A 25,435-nucleotide genomic window follows, 5' to 3' on the forward strand; every position below is an offset into this window, starting at 1 on the left:
CTGATTATAATAATGTACTTGTAATGTAATGTACAATTCTATAATAATATTAGAATTGGATTCCAAAGAAGAGTAAAAAGAAATTGGATATAATGTACCTTTTTGTCAGAAACAGTTGCATCTAAAGATTTTTTCAAAGAATCATTTTCACATTTAATTTCACCAAGTTTTTCTTTTGTTGATGTTACTTCAGATGTTAACTGAGTTACGTCTTGTTCAAACTGCCTAAGTTTTGAATTCATTGCTTCACATTTATCTTCAATCTTATCATATTCAACTTGCAAAGTCTATTCAAAATTATGCAAATAAATTAATAACTTCAATATTGATTTTGATTACTATTACATATTAATCAATAATTTTAATATTTAATTTTAAAAAGTAAATATTTTATATAATGCTTTAAAAAATAATAATATATAGGGTAATTCAGAAAGAATAATCTGATGTTAAATTTTTATATTTTTAAAAATTAACAACACATGAATGTAAAAGACAAATATCTAGGTCTTTTTACAAATCATTGGTGCACAAGAATAGTGACACAACTCAAAAAAAAAAAAATAGTTCTTCCAGAACAGCCATTTAAAAGTTTCTTTTATTTCTGCAAGGCTTTGTCATGATCTTGGATTTATAAAATTTTCAAATCTTTATTTCCAAAAAAGATTTGAAAATTTTATAAATCCAAGATCGTGACAAAGCCTTGCAGAAATAAAAGAAACTTTTAAATGGCTGTTCTGGAAGAACTATTTTTTTTTTTTTTTGAGTTGTGTCACTATTCTTGTGCACCAATGAAATGGGTGATATGACTTCCTGTAGTCACAAAGTTTTCCTTTAGTTCCTTTAGTCACTGTATAACATCAAGTCATCTGGTCCAATGTGACCAATCCAACTGCATACCCTGCAGTTGGATTGTATTAAGCTCAGCATTAAGAAAATGACAAACTTCTGTATGCCAATGGGGCGGTACCTCAACTTGTTTGAAAAATTAAGTTGGGAAGATCTTTCTTCAACTGGGGAAAAAGCAAGATTTGTAACATATCCAAATATGAAATGCCAATCACTTTTTTTTTTGCAAAAAAAGAATGGTCTGTAAATCTTTGATATGGAAAGTTTACAAAAAGTGTTCAATTTGGGTGAGTCCCATTCATGTGCAATGCATGCATGAGGATTTTCAGAGCTCCATACGTGACTGTTATGACTGTTCATTTTGCCACTTAAATGGAAAGTGGCCTCATCACTGAAAACAAGTTGAGTGTGAAAATTGTCTGCCTCCATAGCTTCTTGCACGTAAAGGGAGAAGTTCAGTCATTGTGTCTCACCACTAGGTTTCAATGCTTGCAAGTTTTTCAATTTATATGGCTTGTAACACAATTTTTTCTTCACATGCCAAACAGTAGGCTGAGGAATCCCCAGTTCTCAACTAGCACAATAGGTCAGTTTCTTCAGGCTGCATATGAAAGTCTCTCTCACTCTTTCAATATCCTCTGAAGGTATGCCTGGTTGCCCTGGACTTATTTCTTCTCAAACTGCTGATATCACCTGCAAATACTCTGAGTCATCAGTGGATTTATTTGGTTCTTTCTACAAAATTCATGCTGAACAGTGATTACACTCTGATATTGTGCAAACTGCAGCATGCAAAATGTTTTCTGTTGAGTAGATGTCATTTTCACTTCTTTAAAAGAGTTTCATAAACAACACACTAGTGTTAGCTATTGTTCATAATCTGAAACTTAGACATTTGTCCTTTACTTTCATGTGCTAATCATTCTGTGTTAATTTTTAAAAAGTCAAATGATTCTGATTTTTAAAAATTAACACAGAATAATAATTAGATAATTTTGAAATCAGATGATTCTGAATTACCCTGTATTGCATAAAAATTTAAATAGTTTGACAATAAACATTATTTTCATTTAATACAGAATAACAAATACCTTGTATATGAATAATCTATACATGAACAGACATTTATACATTCTTTAATGATAAGATAAATATGTATTTCATGTTGTTTTCATCAAAGCATGATATTTTACATGAATTTTTTTTTAATCTTATATAGTACAGACTTATTTATTACATGTAAATCCTATTATTACTTATCCAAAGAAAGAACTCATTACTAACAGATAAATTTTTCTCTCTTTTATTTGACATGCTGCTATAAGACATGAATGAGAATGGGTACATTCCAATATGCATCAAACAGCGCATCGGTGAACCATGATGTACTAAAATGTGTTTCGATATTCACTGATAAGTTTATCAAGTGCAGTGACTCATGCACATTACATTCATCAGGCTGTGGATATGGTGAGTTCTGATGAAGCAATATAGCCAACTCCATGGTTATATTATCAACACCATTTTTACTATTCATCTGTATTAACTCAAAATTATTTTGAAAAAATAAGTGTTCAAATGTCAGTATAGTGCTGTTTGCTTCTGCCATCTTGTTAGGTTCTTAGTTCCAGTAAAAACTTACTAAATCATTTGAGGCTAAGACTGATGATTACTGGAATGTACCTAATATTTCACATGTTATTAAAAGACTTTTTAATTAAACTATCTTTCAGTTTGTATGAGTATTGATATGTTTGATAACTTTGCTCAAATTTCTTTGGTCATAGCATAAAATGTATTAAAATAATAATGTTATATAGTGATGGGCAGAGTTATTTTAACACAGATTTGTCTAGACATGTACAATATTTAGAGCATCAAAATTGTCAAAGTTTTGATTCTCCAAATGTAATATTTTGATCTTCTGGAAAAAAAACTTTTCAAATAAGTTAAATTAGAAATATTAAACAAATGTTTATATTTATTTTAGTATTATAATTTTCAAAAATATTTTAAACAGATGCAATTTAATTGGAAAAAAAACAAACCTGAAAATTTAAAAGATGTTGCCTGCAGTCAGAAACTGCCTTGTCTTTTTCTGAAACAAGCTGTTCCATTTTTTTCTTTAACTGATTTCTTTCATTTGTTATTTCATTTAACTGAAATAAAAACATACATTTAAATAATTTATATAATATAGTAAGCTAGTAACACAAAAATTGATCAAGTTATTGTAACTGAAACATAATCTAAAATAAAAAAAATAAAAAAAACCAAAAATGCAAATCTAAGGTTTTTATATTAAAGACATTATTAGCTAATTTTAGCATTCATGCAAAAATCTATCATCAATTATTGTATTTTCCTTCACTCCATAACGTCATCTAAGTACAATAGTTTTATACATATAGCCCAATATATCTATCTTCCTATCTCACAAAAAAATTATTAGAACAGAATTAAATCCCTGCAAAACACACCACTGTATATGCTGCTCTTTAGAAGTGACACTGACTTGTATTCAGCTTAGAAAGTAATGTCTTAAATTATTTTATTTCTTTCCATCCAATTTGATTTGGAAAAAACAAATTATTTGAGATGAAACCTCCTAAAGTGCATTAAGTGAAGAAAAAACAAAACAATTACCAAATGAAAAACTCTTTTATNATTACTAACAGATAAATTTTTCTCTCCTTTATTTGACATGCTGCTATAGGACATGAATTAGAATGGGTACGTTCCAATATGCATCAAACAGCGCATTGGTGAACCATGATGTACTAAAATGTGTTTCGATATTCACTGATAAGTTCATCAGTGCTGTGACTCATGCACATTACATTCATCAGGCTGTAAATATGGTGAGTTCTGATGAAGCAATATAGCCAACTCCATGGTTATATTATCAACACCATTTTTTACTACTCGTCTGTATTAACCCAAAATTATTTTGAAAAAATAAGTTTTCAAATGTCAATATAGTGCTGTTTGCTTCTGCCATCGTGTTAGGTTATTAGTTCTAGTAAAAACTTACTAAATCATTTGTGGCTAAGACTTATGATTACTGGAATGTACCTAATATTTCACATGTTATTAAAAGATAGTTTAATTAAACTATCTTTTCAGTTTGTATGAATATTGATATGTTTGATAACTCTTTGCTCAAATTTCTTTGGTCATGGCATAAAATGTATTAAAATAATAATGTTATATGGTAATGGGCAGAGTTATTTTAACACAGGTTTGTCTAGACATGTACAATATTTAGAGCATCAAAATTGTCAAAGTTTTGATTCTCCAAATGTAATATTTTGATCTCCTGAAAAAAACTTTTCAAATAAGTTAAATTAGAAATATTAAACAAAGGTTTATATTTATTTTAGTATTATAATTTTCAAAAATATTTTAAACAGATGCAATTTAATTGGAAAAAAAACAAACCTGAAAATTTAAAAGATGTTGCCTGCAGTCAGAAACTGCCTTGTCTTTTTCTGAAACAAGCTGTTCCATTTTTTTCTTTAACTGATTTCTTTCATTTGTTATTTCATTCAACTGAAATAAAAACATACATTTAAATAATTTATATAATATAGTAAGCTAGTAACACAAAAATTGATCAAGTTATTGTAACTGAAACATAATCTAAAATAAAAAAAATAAAAAAAACCAAAAATGCAAATCTAAGGTTTTTATATTAAAGACATTATTAGCTAATTTTAGCATTCATGCAAAAATCTATCATCAATTATTGTATTTTCCTTCAATCCATAATATGTCATCTAAGTACAATAGTTTTATACATATAGCCCAATATATCTATCTTCCTATATTACAAAAAAATTACTAGGACAGAATTAAATCCTTGCAAAACACACCACTGTATATGCTGCTCTTTAGAAGTAACACTGAAAACACAACACCAGGGGCGGCCCTAGGGTGGTGTGAACGGTGCGACCGCACCAGGCACCGTCATAGTGGGGGCGCCGAAAATGCAACGATAGATCTTCTGCGAAAAAAATAAAACCCAATCACCTTATTACTACTTAACCCTACCCGCCAAAATAAATACCAAGATTAAAGAAACCAATATTTATACATTTATTTCCTTATTCCCTTTTGTTCTCCGTCTTTCTAGAACATTTCCTTTCTTCCCTTTGGGTGGGACCACCAATCCCAAGAACTGAAAACAATGGGAGAGTTAAGGCCCGAGGACCGATAAAACAAAAAGAACGGGTTAGTCTCTACTGGACCTTCGTGNAAAAAAAAAAAGTTAGTCTTGACGAGACCTCTGTGAGAGTAAGACGTGAAGAGAAGAGTGCTCCAGATCACAAGTAGGCAACTAGGGGCTACTTGAGACTGAATAATTCCGAAGGAAGGACATTTTGGTTACGTTTAAAAAAATAGGAAACTTCAGAGTCAACAAGGATATACTACTCAAATACCTCATAAACTGCAGCCAAATTTATTAACAATTTCAAACGTTTTCGGTCATCTTTAATGACCTTTATCAAGAACGAACGAACGAAGATCGAATGCTGACTGATTTGTATTAACGATAAATGCGCTTTTGAGTTCCAAAATGCATTATCGATCTTATTTTTAACTCAGTCCGATCCTGAAGAAAGAAGAGATTATTTAAATACGAGGCCGTAGATGAGACACCAACAGATCCTGAAGAATTGTTTAAAATAAACGTCTTTTACTCTATGATCGATACAATTGAGAATGCGTTGGTCACTCGATTTACACAACTATCCAAATTTAATGATACATTGTCCTTTTTATACAACATCAAAACAATTCATGAAAAGTCAAAACTGGAAAAAGCCTGTGCAAATTTAGAAATAAGTTTAACCAATGGAGAAAAATGTGACATATCTGGTTGTGAATTGGTTGAAAAACTTTTACACCCGAATCCATTGTTGAAAGAACTTGAATCATCAGAACCAATAAAAGTTCTTCAACTTATTAAACAAAATGATTGATAGGATATATTCCAGAATGTGTGGACAGCACTTTGAATTTTGCTGACCATACCTGTAACTGCCGCTAAAAGAGAATGAAGTTTCAGTAAATTAAAACTTATTTACGTTCAACCATGTGTCGGGATAGACTGTCATATTTAGCAATTTAACTATTGAAAATACTAATGCCTAGAAATTAAATTATTCTGAATTAATAACATTTGCAAGTGCAAAAACAAAAAAGGTGGCAATGTAGGCTTTTTATTTTATTTTTTTTCTTAATTTGTTTCAATTTTAAATTAATTTACGATGCAAATTTGTCTTTTGCGTGATGTGAGCATTGTCTGTGCCATACCAGTTTAAATAAATATTTATGAATATTGCCTTGTGAAAGAAATATGGTTTTTTTTTATTTTTTTTTTACTGTTATTGATCCTCATCCATACTAGTACTATGCTATAGATTTTACATAAGAGTGAGCAGGGCTGTGAGAATATAAAATATGATCCTGAAATTTGTGCTATATCTCCATAACCTAAAATTAAGAGATTCCACCGTCGGAGGGGAGGGAAAATACGTCAACAGCTTGCGATACATCTGAATTAACAAGAGTCAAGTTAACTCTCCATTTACCGTCGTTATCATTTCTCATCCATAGTATTACTATACTAATCTTTTGGAGGTCTAAGTTATTAATAATGTGAAAAATGTATGTTATCAGTTTAGTCTCTACAAGGGGTGCCACAATGCAATCTCGCACCACCTGAAAACCTGGCTAGGGCCACCACTGCACAACACTCACTGGTATTCAGCTTAGAAAGTAATATCTTAAATTATTTTATTTCTTTCCATCCAATTTGATTTGGAAAAAACAAATTATTTGACATGAAACCTCCTAAAGTGTATTAAGTGAAGAAAAAACAAAACAATTACCAAATGAAAAACTCTTTTATTGTTTTGTTTTGTTTGTGATTTATTTGTCTAATAATAATATTATTTAAATTGTCACTGTAAAGCAGACAAATCAAAATTGAATCCATTTTGTAAAATTAGTTTTAATGTGTTTTTATAACTGATTGTATTGTTCTAAATAAGAGTTACTACTTTATTAAAAAAATTTCCAATATTTCACTCTCAATTTTTTTTAACAAAATTTCTTATAAAAACATTTAAATTTAAAATAAAAAATATTGGTTTCTTTTACATTTTGTCAAGAAATATAGTAGTAAATAACAAACAAACAAATAAATAGTATTAAAATAAAATTTTTAAAAATGTTTTATATTAAATTAATTATTATTACCTGTTTTTTTGAATCGGCTAATTCTTTTTTAGTTTTCAGAGCAACTGCTTTAATTTTTCTCATTTTATCATCTGATTCTTTCAGTGATATCTGCAATACTTTAATATTTTCATCATAAGACTCAGTTTGATTGCTACTTTCTTGCTTTTTATTATTAACATCAATCAATAATTCATTTTTCTCCTCTAGAAGTTTGTCAATTGTCTGATTAAGTTCAAATATTTTGTCTTCTAAACTTTTAATATGATGCTCTTTATCAATTATCATAGTAGATTTCATATCCAATTCATTACATAATACAGCATTTTCTTCAGAAAACTGCTTAATTAAGTCTTTAGTAGCAGAAAGTTCTGATTTAATATCTTCAATGGATTCTACTTCATCTGTTTGAATATTTGAATCCTCAGTTTGTTTACATTGCATATCATTTTCTACAGTTTTCTCTGATAATTGGTTTTTTAAATCATTACATTTTTCTTCCAAGCTTTGATATTCATTTCTAAAAGAAATTTGTTGCTCTTTATGCATTAAAATATGATCTTCTAAATCATTACTGATAGCTGCTTTTTCTTCTAATAATTTTGTTACTTCCTTTTGTAGGGCATCAAGCTGAGAAATTAAAGATTCTACTTTTTCTTCTAATTTATAATTTTCTTCTTTGAGGAAACCATTATCTGTTTTAAATTTCAAATATTTTTCTTTAAAATTTTCTAATTGGATAATGTTTTCATTTGTAATAAATGTTTCCATAAATTCTTCATTAGTTTTTTGTAATTCTGCATTATTATTTTGCTCAGAATTTTTTTCTTGCAAACATTCTTTCTCACAATGTACTAAAGTTTTATCATTGGCTGTTTTGTTCAAGTCAATAATTAAATTTTCGAATTTCCTGTTTGTCTCTTGTAAATATTTACACCTTATTTTAAATTTTTCATTTTCCTCTTTAATATATTTGTAATCTTCAATTAACGGACAATTATCAGATAAATGATAACCTTCTCTATGTAAATTATCTAATTCAGTTTTATATTTTTCTAATTCATTTTGCAAAAGATTTATTTTTGATTTTTCATCAGCTAATTTCAAATCAGCAGTTTCAAGATCTTTAATTTTCTCATGTAATTGGCAATTCAAATCATCAATTTGATTTAATAATGAATCCATTTGACAGTGTATATTCTCGACTAAATCAGATTTCTCGTGAAATTTTTGTTCAAACAAATCTTTGTTATTATTTGCTTCTGTAATATTTTCCTCTAATGCCCTGTTTATAACTTTCATTTTTTCTAATTCCTTTTCCAAAAAAGTTTTCTCTTGTGAAATGCTAAACAAAAATTTTTTAATTTCTTCACATTCATTTGTTAAATATTCTATTTTATTATGTAGCTCTTGTTCACTAGCAATATGTTTTAATTCCTTATCAGAATTATTATTTTGTAAATAATTATTCTCAGATAGCTGTTTTTCAGATTGATTTATATTATTATCTATTTCTGTCTGTGTGTCTTTTTCACAGTTCAAGTTTTTGGTTTCCTTTTCATCAAAGTTATTAGAACAAACTAATGACATATTTTCTAAAAGATTTTCTTTTTCCAAGATTTTAATATTTAGCTGTTCTATTTCTTGTTTCAAAGTAGTATTATCTGTTTTAAATTTTATTAATTCAGAATTATCTTCAAACTGTTTATCAATTGAAGTAAGTATCTGTTCTTGAGAATCAAATGAACTTCCACTATCAATCTTATTTCCTTTTAATAAATTTTCATTTTCATTGTTGAGTTTTAGAGTATTACATTCTTGTTTTAAAGCTTCAATCTGAGTTAAAAGAGTAGTTTTTTCACTTTCTAAAAGTGTTTTTTCATTTTCTATAGAAATATATTTTTCAGATATTTCTTCTAAAGCATTAAGTTTCTTTCTTTGATTATCAAATTCAATATTTATTAAATCATTTTCATTTTCTATTTCATGTAGTTTTATTCTTAATTTTTCATTTTCTGTTGTACATACATGTTCTCGTTCTTCGGCAGCATGCAATTCCTTTTCCAGCTTGCGTATATGTAATTTGTCGTTCTCCAAATCTGCTTCAAGTATTTTAATTTCTGTTTTCAACTTATCATTTTCCTCTTTTAATTCTTTAGCTTCATCTTCAACAAAACATTGCAGATCTTTGACCTTATCCAATTCTTCTACTAAATCCAAATTTTGCTGATGTGCTTTCAAAAGTTCTTTTTCCACATTAGAAATCTGATTAAAACTTTTACTAAGTTGTTCATTAACAAAAATTTCCATTTTCTCTTTAACTTCTTGTAATTCATATTTCAATGCTTCATTTTCTTGCATAATATTATTCAAATTACCAATTATTATTTCTTTATCTTTAGTCATATTTTCTAAACTTAATAATGATGATTCCAATTTAGCTTTCAAATTATTTTTTTCCTGAGATAATTCCTCAATATCTATTTGTAAAGCATTATTTTCCTGTTTTAGTTTTTCGAAACTGATTTTAAGAGCATCGTTTTCATCAATTCTAACAGCCAAATTTGTTTTTTCATTTGATTGTTCCAGTTGCAATTTATAATTTTCAATTTCCATTTTTGTTTCTTCAAGTTGTTTTTGATTACTTTTTAATTCTTCCACGATGATTTTATTTTCTTCTTCAGAAGATTGTAATTTTTCAGTTAAATTTTCCTTAACTTCAACTATATCATTTATTTTGTTCAAAAGTTCATTTCTTTCTATTTTAAGGAAATGGATTTCTCCTTTAAGATGTTCAACTTCTCTTGTTTCTTTATTGATATCTTCTTTCCATGATTTTAATGATTTTAAAGCTTCATCTCTTGCTTCTGCCATTATTTTCAACTCATTTTTTAAAACCTATGAATAAAAACATTTTAATGAAATATTTGAACATAGAATACTAAATAATTATTTATATTAATTATGATTAAAATTATCATACAATAAGATAATCATTTAAAATTTTTAAATTAAATTTAAAAAATAACAATTGTATAAATCTTAAAATAAAATTAGTTATTAAAACTTAGAAATAATTCTACTAATTAAGTGATTTAATAACAACAGAATTTGAACTATAAGAAAATATATTGCCATCTATTGGGAACTTCAATAGTTAATAAATTTGAATTTAAATTTTTGCATATTTAATAAACATCCATCTAAAAATAATTTATTAATTTTTCAGATAAGTAAAAATTAAATTAATTCATATTTATTAATTATTAATTGATTTACATATCTTAATACCTTAAATTCCTTAATAATTTTTTGATAATATATATACAGTATATCATATTTCTTCAATTAACCTGCAATCACATGGCAGCAGTGATTTTCTGCACCTACTAGTTTTTTTTGCATTTTTCACTAAACTTACTGGCTTATCTCTGCTTCTATAATATCCTCATGCTATATATTATCCATCTGAATGTAAAAATTTTCTTTGCTTATCACAGACTCTCAAAAAACTGCGCATGTAATAATTTTTATCTATACAGTTTTTCTTTATTATCACACGATCGCATGTATAAGGCAGCAATTTTTCCTTCTGATATCATGGCAATCTGCAAGTCATTACAACTTTGAATGCTTGTTTCCAGAAGACAGCCTGAGATGTTTCGACCTTCAACAATTTAAATGTTTTTAGATTTAGTATATGTCTCTTCAATCCGAATGGTTTATATGTTTTTGCAGGTTTATAGTGTGCCTGGAAAAAAAAAAATAATAATAATAATTTTCTGGTTCTTCTGATAAATATCTCAGCCCTCCTGTTATTTATTTTCAGCTGAACTTGTTTCACATTAGTCCAAGCTATCATAAAGTTTGAAGAGCTCCTATAGTGGTGCTGTCAAGGACATTGTTTTGTAAACAAAACAGTATCTCGTATACTAAACAATGTATGATGTTGAAATTTGGTACACACAGAGAAGACACATTACTGGATTTTATAATCATCAAATTTGAAGAACAGCAATTACATGCAGTGTAATTATGCATGAAATTATACAGATAGTCACTGCCTTATGCATGCAGGTGTACTTAAAAACCACATATGATTGCAAGCTAAATCCAGGGGGGTTTATTTTTAAAATGTACATCTTTTCCAGAGTTTATTTGAAGACCTTGAGTTTTTTTCAAGGCTAGGACTAATTACCTTGTAACAGAAGACAAATGGGTAAAAATTGAAAGAAATTCCTTAATACACCTACATTTTCCAAACTATCAAAACCATTTACTGACTGTATTTTTGGATTATTACTATAATATTTGAACCATTTTAAACTGTTTCATACTTTCAACTGTTCATAAGTTCAACTGTTTCATAGTTCCTGATTCAACATCTTCCAATTCAGTTATTACATTGTCATTTGTGTCTGCTTCAATGTCATTATCAGAATAAGGATCTTGACTACAATCTTCTGGTTCAAACTCACAACCTTCAGGTTTTTCTAATTATCCTTCAGCTGATAAGCTTTTGCCTTATGAACTTGATTGCAACATTACTATGTTCAATATTTAACAATATTTATAATTTTATTTCAAAAATCATTTCTGTGAATCTTGGAATAAAAGATTTTGTCCAACTCTATACAATCCAAAGAGGTAGAATTTCAACTCCTAGAGAAATAAGTTAAACTCCTTACTTGTCACTCATAACTATATTACACTATACTTCAATGTGTTTCCCATGCTTTTTTAGACCAAGATTTATTTTTAACAGCACCTTTATTTCCTGGAATTTTTTTAAAGAATAGGTTTTAATTGAAGAAATATTGTATATATGTAATATATGTATAATATTTAAATATCATACATATCACTTAAATTCATCAAAATGGCAATCAATAACCATTTATAGATAAAAACAAAAATAAAAATAGTGATGTTCTTCAGATATCTGCATTAAGAGAATCTTTTATTTTTCTTGCACAATTTTGATTAAATATTTATATAAAAATATTAGAAAGAAATTTAACTTCTATGTATGTATGTCTCTTTAATCCCACATTAAGTTTGGTAGACTATCATTACAGCTTTCAGGTTAGACACTTCTTTTATTGTTTCCACATATGCATTTCGGACTTATATAAATGTTAAGTCCCTCTTCAGTGCAATACTACAAATTATTAAAAAAACATAATTAGTAACACGACAAAACTCTTCACGTGCAGGTCATATTTACTGACATAAAACTACCATGCTTAAAAATTGTCACACTTATACGATACCTATTGTTCTGTCTTCTAAAACCACAGTGTACAACGGGTAACGTTAAAAAGATTTTAAAATACAGCCATTAAAAACACCACAAATACATTTTCCAACATTAATGTGGAAAACCTAGCATATTAATAATTTTATAATTTTTTTTACTTTTTTACTTACGATACTCACTTTTAACATTTGCTCATAAAATCTTACATAAGTACAACTCTCAAAGAATGTGTATGTTCTACAATATAACATTGCAGTAACTGCAATTATAATTGTTTTACAGATTAATTACATTTAGCATAGTAACATTAAAAACATTTTTAAAGAGAATACATACACAATTTTACAATATATTTCCAATTATTTTCTGTCACAACACTATGATAAATACATTACAATCAATTTTTTTTCATTAGCGCCACCTATTATATTATACCACTGTTGATCTATTTGCATACCATTTGATATATTGATTAAATTATCATCTTTAAATTTTATAATCTCAATATGTTCCTTAAATTTATGTTTATACATATCTTTTTCCAAATGAATTATTTTTATGTTATTTCTATCTACCGTGTTTCCCCGAAAATAAGACAGTGTCTTATATTAATTTTTGCTCTGAAAAGTGCGCTAGGTCTTATTTTCAGNATAACGAATGATACAATAATATTAAATACTATAAATAATATAAATAAAGATATAAAATTTGATATTGAATTAGAAAAATGCAACCAAATAAATTTTTTAGATATAACAATAATTAATGAAATACCAGGGCTGTGGAGTCGCATAAAAATCTACCAACTCCGACTCCGACTAGGGGCGGACTTGCTACCAAAAGAGACACGGAAATTCTGATGTCATCACATGACCTCAGAATAAAAGATTCAATAAATAGTGTTCTAATAAAGATAGAACGTACAAACTTTTTATTCCAAAGCTAAAAGACTCCTCTAAGTGATATATAAATACTAGCAGGTAGGCCCAGCGTTGCTCAGGCAAAAGTAACGATAACTAAGATTAAGATTATTACATTACAGTCACAAAATGCAAGAATTGGGTCCCCTTGTTTCCAGACTAATCAGAGAATTTTTAAATGGTTCTAAAAATATGTTCAATTTCCCGCAAAAACGAAAAAAACTGCATCTGCGTCTTGCATGTCGCTTTCTCTTAACATTTCCATTGTTACATAACACTGCCATTGTTGATGGAAGTGCTAAGCCTTAATCCTGTCCCTGTCCCTCTCCCCCATGGAAAGGAATTTCGAAAACTCTCTTCTTAGTGTGCGTTCTCATAACGTACCCTAACTGTGTACCAAATTTCAACTTTCAACTCCTAACTGTTTGGGCTCTGCGCTTAATATTATTATTATTATATTATTATCATCATCATCATCATCAACTTGTCTCGATTATATATATAATGTATTCGATAACTTTTACTTTTCTAGCTGTTATATATAAGGGCTGTTATAGAGGGAAGGTGTAGCGATCGGTCAAAAAATGATCCTTCCCAAATTTTTACATTTTTGGACTCAGGACAACTTGAAATTTTGAAATATGCAAAAGATTCAAGGTTTTTTCTATATGTGTGGATGTTAGACTGTGTGGGGGAGGCATGATTTCGTTCACTCTGTTTGAATCTTAATAATTTCTGTGGTCAGAGTGGTCAGAATCAAAGTCAGATGGTTTAACACAGGAGTTAATTATTAAGCATCAAAGTGGTTGAACTAAATCATTTCCCCATATACGTTCTAACATCTTAGGTGAGAACATCTTAATGGGTTTTACTGTACCATTATAAAATGGCTAAAAAGCTTACTTTGAGGGTAGAGACAAGTTTTATTTTATTTTTTTCTAATTTTGAATGCTAATAACGAGTAAAATATTCATTAAGAGATATGACACATGACCACTTTTATGTCTTCACCCTGTCGACCTTTAATTAAGAATATCAAAATTTAATAGTATTAATGCCCCTTTATAAGCAAGCTACATTGCCACATTTCATTTCTTAAACTTTACCCATTCTGAGATATTGTTTAATATCTCAGAACAGAAAATAAAGAAATTAAACAAATTAGATGCCAACACACACACACACACGTGCACAAAGTTTTCTCCTTTACTAACTTTTTTGAGGGGTTCGGGAGGTCTCCAAACGTGTAGATTTGCAAAAAAAACCTGGAAAGTCAAATTTGACATGATTCTAATACTCTTCCATTTTATATACATAAGAAGTTGGGAATTAAAAAGGAGTCAGAGTTGGCAGATTTTTTGACGACTCCGACTCCGACTCCGGCTAAAATACCAAAACTCCACTACTCCGACTCCACAGCCCTGTAAAATACACAAATTTTCTTTTAAAACATTTAAAAAAACCATGTAACGTTAATAAAACCATCAATTACCAATCCTGCATCCCTGAAACTATAAAAAAGAACACCTTCATAATGGGTCTAAAAAATATATCTACAACTACTACTAACAATATAAATTGTAAAATTGAATTAAGAGAATTAGAGAATATGTTTATTTTCAATAATTATCCCATTTACAAATTAAAAATGTGGCACAACCNTTTCTATTTATTTATTATTTTCTCTTTACTTCTTTCCCAACATTTGTTTTTGGATTATTTTGCAATTGTCAGCTGCATGTAACATCAATGTAATCGTTTCTGTAATTTCTTGCCTGATTATGCCAAGCAGTATCAGGCTAAGTAATAAAGATTATTTGATGATGATGATGACGATGAAGGTATTTGAATCAAACAAAGCTTTAAGGTGCACATGTTTTAATAATACCTAATAAAAAAATACATCAATGAGAGCTAAGAAGGGCTTATTAGCTAATAATTTTTCAATATTTGGTGACAACAATTTAATTTTAATACACAAAAGTCAACTCAAAACTAATAGAACAAGTGTAATAAATGCATAGGTTAAGTATTAACATCGGTGTGGCAGTGACTCAAGTCATAGTTCATTCCACGATTGACCAATCAACCAATCACGTGGCAGTTGGCATTATTGGTAGCATGACATTGCACATGGCGACAGCTGACCACTACTGTGGGCAGGCAAATTCAATAGTGTTGGTGGGCCTGAGTTTGGGCAGCCTTGGTTTAGACAGTAGTACAATAAGGATTATGTAGAATTTATTGAATGTTGTAACCATTACAATTATTCAGAAATAAAATTAAGTCAAAATAAAAAAAATGATAAGGAAAGGCAGTTAAGAAGCTGTAATGATGATACAAGATAATTTATTATTATTTTGTTATAGTATGAATATAGAAATTATGATGCAAGAATAATGTCAATCTCATTAATAATTTTCACTTATATAACTGATATATTCATTGATATTGATATACTGGGAGTGCTTGCTAAAATGATTAAAAATTCTTTCTAGACATTGCATTAGAATTTCTTGTCTCAGTTCTTCAAAATTGTTATTTTTTTCCTCTAAACATTTACTGAATTATGGATGCATCTTATACACAACTGCCTTATAAAATGCAATATTTAAAATATATTATTTACCTGACATTTACTCAAATGTTGTTCTTGAGCAGTTTGCATATTTGCCTGAACTAATATTGCTTCATCTTTTTCTGCTGTAATACTGATTATTTTATTTTCCAATTCTGTAATTTTAACTTTAAAATTTGCTTCAGAACTATGAAGAGAAACTGCTTCATTTTTCTCTTTTTCTAATGTTACACATCGTTCATTCAATTCTGAAATAAATTAAATAAATCTTATTTAATTTTAAATTTAATATTCTAAGTTTTTTGTAAAAAATTAATAAAATAAAACCAATTTTAAAATTTATTGTCATTCTTAGTTCTAATGTGAGCTATAACTTACTTTATAGCTCACATGAAACTTGTATTCAAAAAAATAAAATAAAATTTAAAATTGTAGCTTAAATTAATCAACAATAACATTATTCATAAAATATACAGTATTATACCATATAAGTCATATGCCAAACAAGTTTATTTTTATATGTTTTTAAAGATTTAATATTTTTCTTGCTTTTTATTATAATGGACATTTTTATTTCAATAAAAATAACTTACTATTTAGTAAATGTATACCCATAAAATCAATTAATTAATTTTACAATTGTCTTGTAAGAAAAAATCCAGTAAAAGACTTTCTTTGTTTATCTTAGTTTTGTGCATTATCTTTATAACATTCTACTAACTGGTTGCAAGTTTTTATTACAGTATATACTCACTAACATACTTCTTTGTATGTTAGTGAGTATATAAATTTCAAGCAATTTATTGTAAAGTGAATTTTAACTTTCTTCTTGGATAAGATTCTTGTCGCTTTTCAANGATTTTTAATTGTAAATCATGCTTTTTGAAATTAATTAGTAAAATTTTCTTCTGTTTAATTTTGAAAAGTAAAATTCTTTTCATTTATTTTAAAACAAGATATTGATACAAAAATAATTAACACTATAATAAAATATTTATATGTACCTTGTTTTCTGATGACAGTTTTTCCATGTCATGTTGAAGAAACTGACAAGTTGTTGTTAATGTTTCTAATTTTAATTTCATACATTCTAATTGTTCTTCTGAAAGCTGATAACTTTTTTCTACATCTTTAGTCTTTTCTCTCATTTTCTGAAGAGACTCTTGTAATTGATGATTTTCTAATTTACATTCTTCTAATAGTTTTTCATATTCCTATTTGCAAGAAAATAGAAATATAAAAGTTAATGATTTAATTACAAAGTAATAAAATTTTGTTTAATTCTTGTTAAATATGAATATCAAAACTAAAACAACAAATCTAAACATAAAAATACTCAAACTATTAAATAATATTTGAAGTGATAAATTATTAATAAATTAAATTTTAAAGTTAAACTATGGAATGTGAAGACATTCTGACTAAATTAAAGATGACAGATGTTTTTATATAGAAAATGTTGTTACCTGAAATGTTAGGACATATTTTAATATTTATGTGTAGTTTCATTTGTCGCTTTTTCTTTCCATAAGCAAATGTCAGTAGCAGAAGATCACATCCAAAACAACTCGTTTTGCTTTTGCACTCTTTTCAAAATCAGGATCATTTGCTACAATTTGATTGAAAATTTTGGTTATTGTTATGAAACTTTTACTAAGGAAATCTGTAAAGAAATTTTTTGGGTTCTTCGTTTTCAGAATCACTATTTTCCAGTTCTACACGAATTCATTGTTCTGCCACTTCTTGAAGTTCATCATTGCTAAGGCTTTCACCAGAAACCTGCAGTAACTCCTCATTATCCTGCTCGTCTACATCTAGTCCTGCTGTATCGATTAGGTTAACCAAACTGTTAACCTAATAATACAGCGATAGGCACTTCTTGTTAATAATTCTTGGATACCATCAGCCATAACTTCTTCCACACTCCATTCAAGCATTTATCATTTAGTTCTTGCCAAGCGAAGTCAATAATTCCTATGGTATCCATAATGTTATATTTTTTTCCAAAACTGCACAAAACAAACATAGATTTAAGGGACGTACATACAGTGCTACAACAAATTGCCACCTTTTGCTGATTAGTTCATGTTCATGAATAATTGTATTATATACGAATCAATGAAATGCCGCAATAATTTGAATCAGCATAAATTTTGAGCTTTTTTAAACTTTGAGCAGACTGTGCAATATCAAATCAGTGTTAATCAAGGCAGCATTAAGTGGGGTTTTACTGTATTTAACTTCCAAAAAGATGAGCAAAGGGTTGAAATGAAGCAGGAGCTATAATAGGACCAGCAAACCATATGTTATTGATCAAGTATCATCCATCTTGGAATTCTAATGTCATTCCAGACACCAAAATAGGTATTATTCAAATATCTGTTTTTCACAAAAGGGACATTCTATGCTTTAGGAAAACAATCTATACATGAATAGAATCTTTTTTATTTTCTGTTTCTGTTGTTTCCACTTGCAGAATTTTTCTACAAGTAGAAACTTGCTCTTTATATGACATTTTTATGCTCAGAAATGAAAAATTTTTCTGTTTTTTGCAAGTGGAAACTATGATTTATTAGAGCACAAAGCAGTGATTTGTTCATATGAAACATAATAATAATTTTAGTTTACAAGGTCACTCTGGAAAGTTTGAAAACTTTGCAAATAGAAGTTGTTTGCATTTACTTAGAAACTAGTCAGTTTTGTTGTCTTCAAAGTAATCCCTTCCTGAGTCTATGCAAAACCAAATCCAACATTTATGCCACTTCCTGTACACTTCCTGAAATNGTAAGATGAATCATTTTTTCCCATACGATTACATATAAAACCAAATAATTCGTTCCAACACGAAAAACACACTCAAATTAATGCTAAATAGTACATTGAAAAAAATAAAAAATAATAATAATAATAACTATAGTAAGGAAAAATGCATTTTGTAGTTGTAAATGTATAAATAACAATAATAGAATAATAATTGATTTTAAAAAAATGTAGTTTTATTTGCACTTTACCTTTGAGGATGGACAACGGTGGAGGTGTAAACTGATGGCGGAAGAGAGGGAGAAGGAAAATGATACTAAAACTTAAGTTTCATAGCATAATGTAACAATAACTTAGAAAAGATTAAAAAATTAGTGTTGTTTTATATGTATATTTTTAAATTTTTATTCACTGCTTTTTGCTTTCTTTCCTTCACTTCCACCAGTGCTTTCACTGGATAGAGGTTGCTCGGTAAAATATCTATCCAAAGAGGTTTGGCTTTGTCTACTTTTTAAAATGATTCTAAAATTACTTTGGCAAATGTCATTACTCTGAGCAGCAATATGGCCACTGTGAACCTTTTCGGGATGTTTCTTTTCAATAAAATCAGTCACTTTCTGATAATACCTCGAGATTTCCTTTATCGAGCGAGATCCTTCCACGACAAAGCAAACACGCGGACTGAGACCAATGAACAGAAGTGAATAAAAAATGACGCTGCAAACTAATGTAACGTTGTATGGTGAGTTTTTGTTCGTATTGTGAAGCAAAAATATGTTCGAATTTCATGTCGTATTCTGAAAATTTCGTATGCTGGGGCGTTCATATCCTGAGGTACCACTGTATTAAATATTTTTCTTGTCTTAAATGACTGCTTTATTTATTACACAAATTTTTTTTTCTAAATATAACAAACAAAAATTATTAAAGCATTAAAAATGAATTTTAAATTCAAGGATAGAGAAAATATTTTAAACCATATATGGTTTCATGAGTCATATCTAAATAACTTTTATAGAGTATTTTTTAAAGTTACATTTGCTATTCAAAAATATCTAAAGTTATAAATATCAAAGTTATTTTATATCTACACCAAAACAACAGTTTTTGTTATAGGTATTTGTCAAAGTAGCATCATAAGATATTCCATGTTTATCAATGTTTTTGTTGAAATTCTTTGTTTTTAAGCTGCAGAAACGACTTATTCTTTTCTTATTAATACTTATTATTAGAGATGGACAAATATAATTTTTCTTGAATTTAAATATTAACCAGAACTTGAATATTCAAATATCTCAAATACCCCAAATACTTAGTGAACTTGTATAACTTTATTATTAATTAATATAACTTATNGAAACAGTCTAAATTTGATAAAAACAAAGTCCATCATTGCAGCTTTTCTTACCAGAATGAAACTAATGAAGCAAAACATTGGATGGCACGAATTTTCCCAATTTTCCAATTTGGTGCAGACAAACTGCCAGGGTGATGACGTTTCAGCCTACATTCAACATTTAAATGTCCTTCACACTGACTTTGAAACTAAGTTTGAAGATGTATTGACTATGAAAATACCACAGTGGATTATCAATCCATATAGTGATATTGACAAAATGAATGTCATGTTACAAGAACTGATCGGAATAATCACTAACAAAGAACTTAAGGTGCAGTTTAGAAAGGGATATCAGCAATTCTGGCTTCAGAGACACATACCTGTTACATATCCTGCATTATGGACTATTGCGAGAAAGTTTTTGATAGCTTTTCCATCTTCATACCTCGTGAAAAGGGATTTCAGTGTGGTTGCCAATATCCTTACAAAAAAAAAAATTGGAAAAAAGAAACAGATTGGAAATCACTCACTGAGGAGATTTAAGGTTAAAGCTCACTAAATTGAAGCCAAATATTGAAATTTTGCTATCAAAGCATCAGGCTCATCCTCCCATTAAAAGAATTGGTTTTTTGTGTATTTATTTTATGTAAAAATTTTACTAGATATACATTTATTAATTAAAATGATACAAAATGCAAAACTACAAAACTTATTGCAGATTACCAAGAGAGATATTGCAGAGGCACCTTTTGATGTAATTCATCACAAGGTGCCTCTGTACTCCTTTACAGTATCTTTCAAATGCATTTCAATATAAATGTGTACAAGTATGTAGATTATTTATGAACATGAGAGAAACAAAATATTCTGTATGGAAGGTATAGACCAGGGCTGTCCAATTCATTTTGGAGGTGGGCTATAATTTCAATTACACTCATGATTCTTCTATAAATGGATAGGTATTTTAATTGGATCTTGAGTATTTGCGTAACATCGTTAAGACGTATCTGTTTGTGCTCATTATTTCTTTGAAATTTTTGGCGAAAGTTTTAGTTTATGTTTCTGTGCTGGGTACCATTAGCTCCAGGGTACTCCAGGGCAGAGATGTCTGCATAAATGACACTAATGTTTGATGCCTCCATATATGAGATTGAAAGGCTCATGGCCACCCTCCCACATCCTGCCTGGAGAATGAGACTTCTTTCATGTGAAGTACCCACGAGGATTGAAGGTTTCACGGACAGCTCTAAAACTGCTGAAGGCATGGCTAGTGCCTTCTGATTTTTGATGCAGGTGGTGAGATCCATAATCAGACATTTGAGCTGCACCCAGAGTGCTCTGTCTTTCAAGCTGAAATCTTTGTGGTATTAATGGTTATCAAATGGTGTAACATCAATCTTGTCAATATACCTGTAAATATCTACACAGACAGTGCTGCCACTGTGACCAAACTGAGAAACAAGGACACCACAAACCCCATCTCTATCAATACTTTCGCTGAGGTTGCAATATCATCTAACAATTATGCCGTTAATTGGATTAGGGGTCACCAGGGCACTCCGGGAAATGAAAGAGCAGATTACCTGGCATGTAATGCAACACTGAATCATACCAATCATCATGATTATGAACGCATTCCCAAGTCGAAACTCAAGTCACTCGTTTGGAATGAAGCCATCAAAGCATGGCAGGCTGATTGGGACAAGGTCTCATGTCAGCACATTACAAAGAGATTTTTTCCAAAAATTCAAAACCGTATGCAGAACAAATGGATGCAGCCCAGTCATGAATTGATGCAATTCTTAACTGAACACGAGCACTTTAGTGTATATCTTAAGAGATTCTATCTCATAGATAATGATCACTGTAATCTCTGTGGTATTCAAGATGGTGTCTTACACTATCTTTTCAACTGTCCCATGCTTGAGGACATTAGGCACCGCTGGAGGCAGCAAGTAAATCTAAACAATATGGACTGGCCTGTAAATCCAGACTTCCTTGTTCATAATAAAGTCAATTTTGGCCTCTTCAAAGAACTTATCAAAATTTANCTGAGCAGCAATACGGCCAGTGTGAACCTTTTCGGGATGTTTCTTTTCAATAAAATCAGTCACTTTCTGATAATACCTCGAGATTTCCTTTATCGAGCGAGATCCTTCCACGACAAAGCAAACATGCGGACCGGGACCAATGAACAGAAGTGAATAAAAAATGGCACTGTAAACTAATGTAACATCGTATGGTGAGTTTTTGTTCATATTGTGAAGCAAAAATATGTTCAAATTTCATGTCGTATCCTGAAAATTTTGTATGCTGGGGCGTTCGTATCCTGAGGTACCGCTGTAGTTTCTTCTTGCTGGATATTGGTTATATATTGCAGTGTTTATTTCTAACTGACATCCATTGTACAACCAAAAAGTACATAGAAGTACATAGAAAGTGGGCAGAAAGTAACTCTTTTTGCTTGTGTAAGTGATTTACTTGGAGATGGCATCAGAAAAAGGCTCAAGAGAAGCTACAATAAAATCCTGATTGTCCAGATATTTTTTCTTTTTTTCATTCTCCAGACGGTGGAGGAGAATGAACATTCAAAACTTGCAATTAAATATAAATCAATTAGTGATGCAACCAATAGTATATTTGGCCAGGAGTGTGGCTGAATAGCTGCAATTCGGCTTGATTAACTCACGTACAAAAATTGGCAAGGATTGCGCACCCTGCTCTCTATTGGCTCGCTGTCACTACGCTTCGCCAATCGCATTAATTCTTGACAGTTGTAGCGGACAGACACGAGCATCATGGCAGTATGTGATAAGTGATTATATCAAACGTGGATAGCAATGAAATGAGCTACACGTGTAAATAATGGAAAAAGAACAGAGAAGGACCGCAAAGTGAAAATGTGAAAACAAATATGAAATTGAATTGATAAAATAATTGAACAAGTGAGGCAGCTTATTGGTGCAAAATTTGCAGCTGTCAATGCCAAATAACTGTTCTCAGATTTCGGAAAGCTAAATTCTTGTAATGAAAGTCACTTAGCGTGCACGGGCGAAAGCCTGGGACCATTCAGACACCAAGCTGTCTGGAACTTCAGTTATGATGATTAATTTTCTACATTGAAACAAAAAAGTTAATTTAATTTTCAAGTTTATAATAAGGGATGATGTCATAAAAATGCTTTACAGATCATTAATTTTTTTTTCATGTTTTATGACCTAAGTTTCGATCTAATGTTCCCATGCAGTAAAAATTCTCATACAAATTTTTCACCCTTTTTACCCCTTTAGGGTTGAATTTTGTAAAATCTTTTCTTAGCACACCTAAACTTTACAAAAGGAACACACCCTCAAATTTTTAAGATTCTAGCACCAGTAGTTTTGCGTTAATTATCCTATCAGGACTTGATCTTTTATATACGAGTATATAGATGACTAAACTACATAATAAGTAGATAGTTTTCATTTGATTTGCTACCTTTTTTTGATCTCTTAAAAAAAGAACTTAGTTATATTACTTTCCTTTGATCTTTTACATAAATAAGCAAAAAATTGCACTTTCTCAAACTTGAAACGTATGTTCAGCATTAATAAAAGTTACCAAAATGATTAATTTACTGTGTTTTTGTTATTTCTTACTCCTTTTTTAGGTATTCGGCTGAATACCGAATAGTAACCGAATATTCGTTGCATCACTAAAATCAATCTCTAAATATGTTTAAAATTACATTGTTAAGTTTTAAAAATTTTTTTTACTTAACAGAAGAATGAAATTATGTTTTAGAAATAAATGTGTCAATATTCTCTTATTTAATCATAAATACTGTATATGATTACAGATCCATTAATGAAATGTTTTGTATTTTTAGAACTAAAAATTGTTTACTCGCACATTTGCTACATTCACTTATAATCACGACAAATATTAATATCTAGCTTCAATGTCCATTTTTATGGATAGGAAGTTTGTAATTTAACTGATTGTTCTAATCATATAAATGAACTTTGTCTATGATTATATGATTAGAACAATTACAAGATAATTCTTACTTTTATTAAAAACTAACTTTATTATATGTTATTAAATATAATATACAAAGCCATTACTAAAAAAAAAAATTTCTATTTTAATTTATATTCTAATTGTCAAAATATTGAATATTCAATATTCTGACAATTTATACAAGTACACATCTAAAAATTAAATAATTCAGAGCAAAAACTTTAACACTCAAAATTGGAGTGTTATATATTAATAAAATTTACATATGTTAATGTTTTAAGTTACAAAAACTTAAACTGTCTACATCATAATGTTTGCAATCAATTACAAAACTTTCCAGTAAGTCTCGAAAAGTTTAGTATAATAAATCTTTTAATTATTTTGTTTATAATTCAGTAATTTATAAATACACCTACAATTTCTACCAAGAATTATTTAATAAATCCTTTACATTTATTTTATTCACCAAATAAAGACTTAACATATAAATACTCAAATTAATGAAGAAATTAATGAGATTTCTTAAATTGTAAACACTATGAAAAACTTGCAACTTGTGAATACCTTTAAGTATGTAACAATTAAAATATATTGATTTAATTTTATATATTACAATGATTAAGTAATTGATTTATTCTTTTATTTTTCAACAAGAACAAAGGCTATTACAATATGGGTTAAAGTAATTATTAAAAGTGAAATTTGTCAATGTTGGTTATAAATTTAAAAAATTGTAATAAGAAATCAAGTTACATCAGTTAACATTAAGTAAATCCGTTTACTTTTATCAATAATCCAATTAATAATTGCTACGCATCACAACTTTCGAGTGTATTTAAAGTAATCAATCAATCATGGAAAATAATTAAATTGATTTTTATAAAACCATTCTTACAAAGATTAATATTACCAAATATAAAAAAAAAAGTCGAGTTTATAACAAAATATAAAATTCTGATATTTCGTAACGGCTTATACTTTATAAATACAAGTATAAAGCGTTTATAAACACCTTACAAAGTTACAAGCAAACAAAAAGAATAAATCTCACCTTTAAATAAATAATCATATTCGTCATCTTTAGTTCCCATCACGATCAATAATGATCAATATTTCAAACGAAAAACCTCTTAAATAATTAAATAAACGATATTCAACGTTATCCCAACAACTTTTCGTTTATTTAAAACTCGCTCATTTAATATACAGTAAATTTCTGTTGCAAACCAAACGAATTTCAAAAATCTCTCTTCCAAAATGGCGACCGATTCCAACGCCCCCCACTTCTGCGCAACTAAACAGGAAAATTTATAAATTTGACGACACCTAACGATTAATTTCATATTATAAAAAACTAGTGAATAGTTTTATTTAAAATTCTTAAATATCATTTAACTATTATGTATTAAAAATATAAGTAGTTTCATTTGAAATTATTTATTATTATAAATTTGCCGATCCGATACAAATGTCATTTTTAC

The 25,435-nt window shown here is 28.8% G+C and overlaps 1 protein-coding gene across 1 annotated transcript in view; it reads right to left on the reverse strand.

Moving 5' to 3' along the window:
- Positions 1-17,840, reverse strand: part of LOC111639434 (putative leucine-rich repeat-containing protein DDB_G0290503) — a 37,279-nt gene extending 19,439 nt beyond the window's left edge. Inside the window, exons 1-5 of the mRNA XM_023385326.1 lie at positions 17,754-17,840; positions 16,858-17,067; positions 7,117-9,993; positions 4,291-4,401; positions 99-287 (exon numbers count right to left, since the gene is read on the reverse strand). Of these exons, the coding sequence (XP_023241094.1) occupies positions 99-287; positions 4,291-4,401; positions 7,117-9,993; positions 16,858-17,067; positions 17,754-17,840 (3,474 nt within the window). The remainder of the gene's footprint in view (positions 1-98; positions 288-4,290; positions 4,402-7,116; positions 9,994-16,857; positions 17,068-17,753) is intronic.
- Positions 17,841-25,435: the final 7,595 nt, after the last annotated feature.

The sequence above is a fragment of the Centruroides sculpturatus genome, unplaced genomic scaffold, assembly GCF_000671375.1.
Source record: "Centruroides sculpturatus isolate CEXI.00-Female unplaced genomic scaffold, Cexi_2.0 scaffold1197, whole genome shotgun sequence".
Lineage (NCBI taxonomy): Eukaryota > Metazoa > Arthropoda > Arachnida > Scorpiones > Buthidae > Centruroides > Centruroides sculpturatus.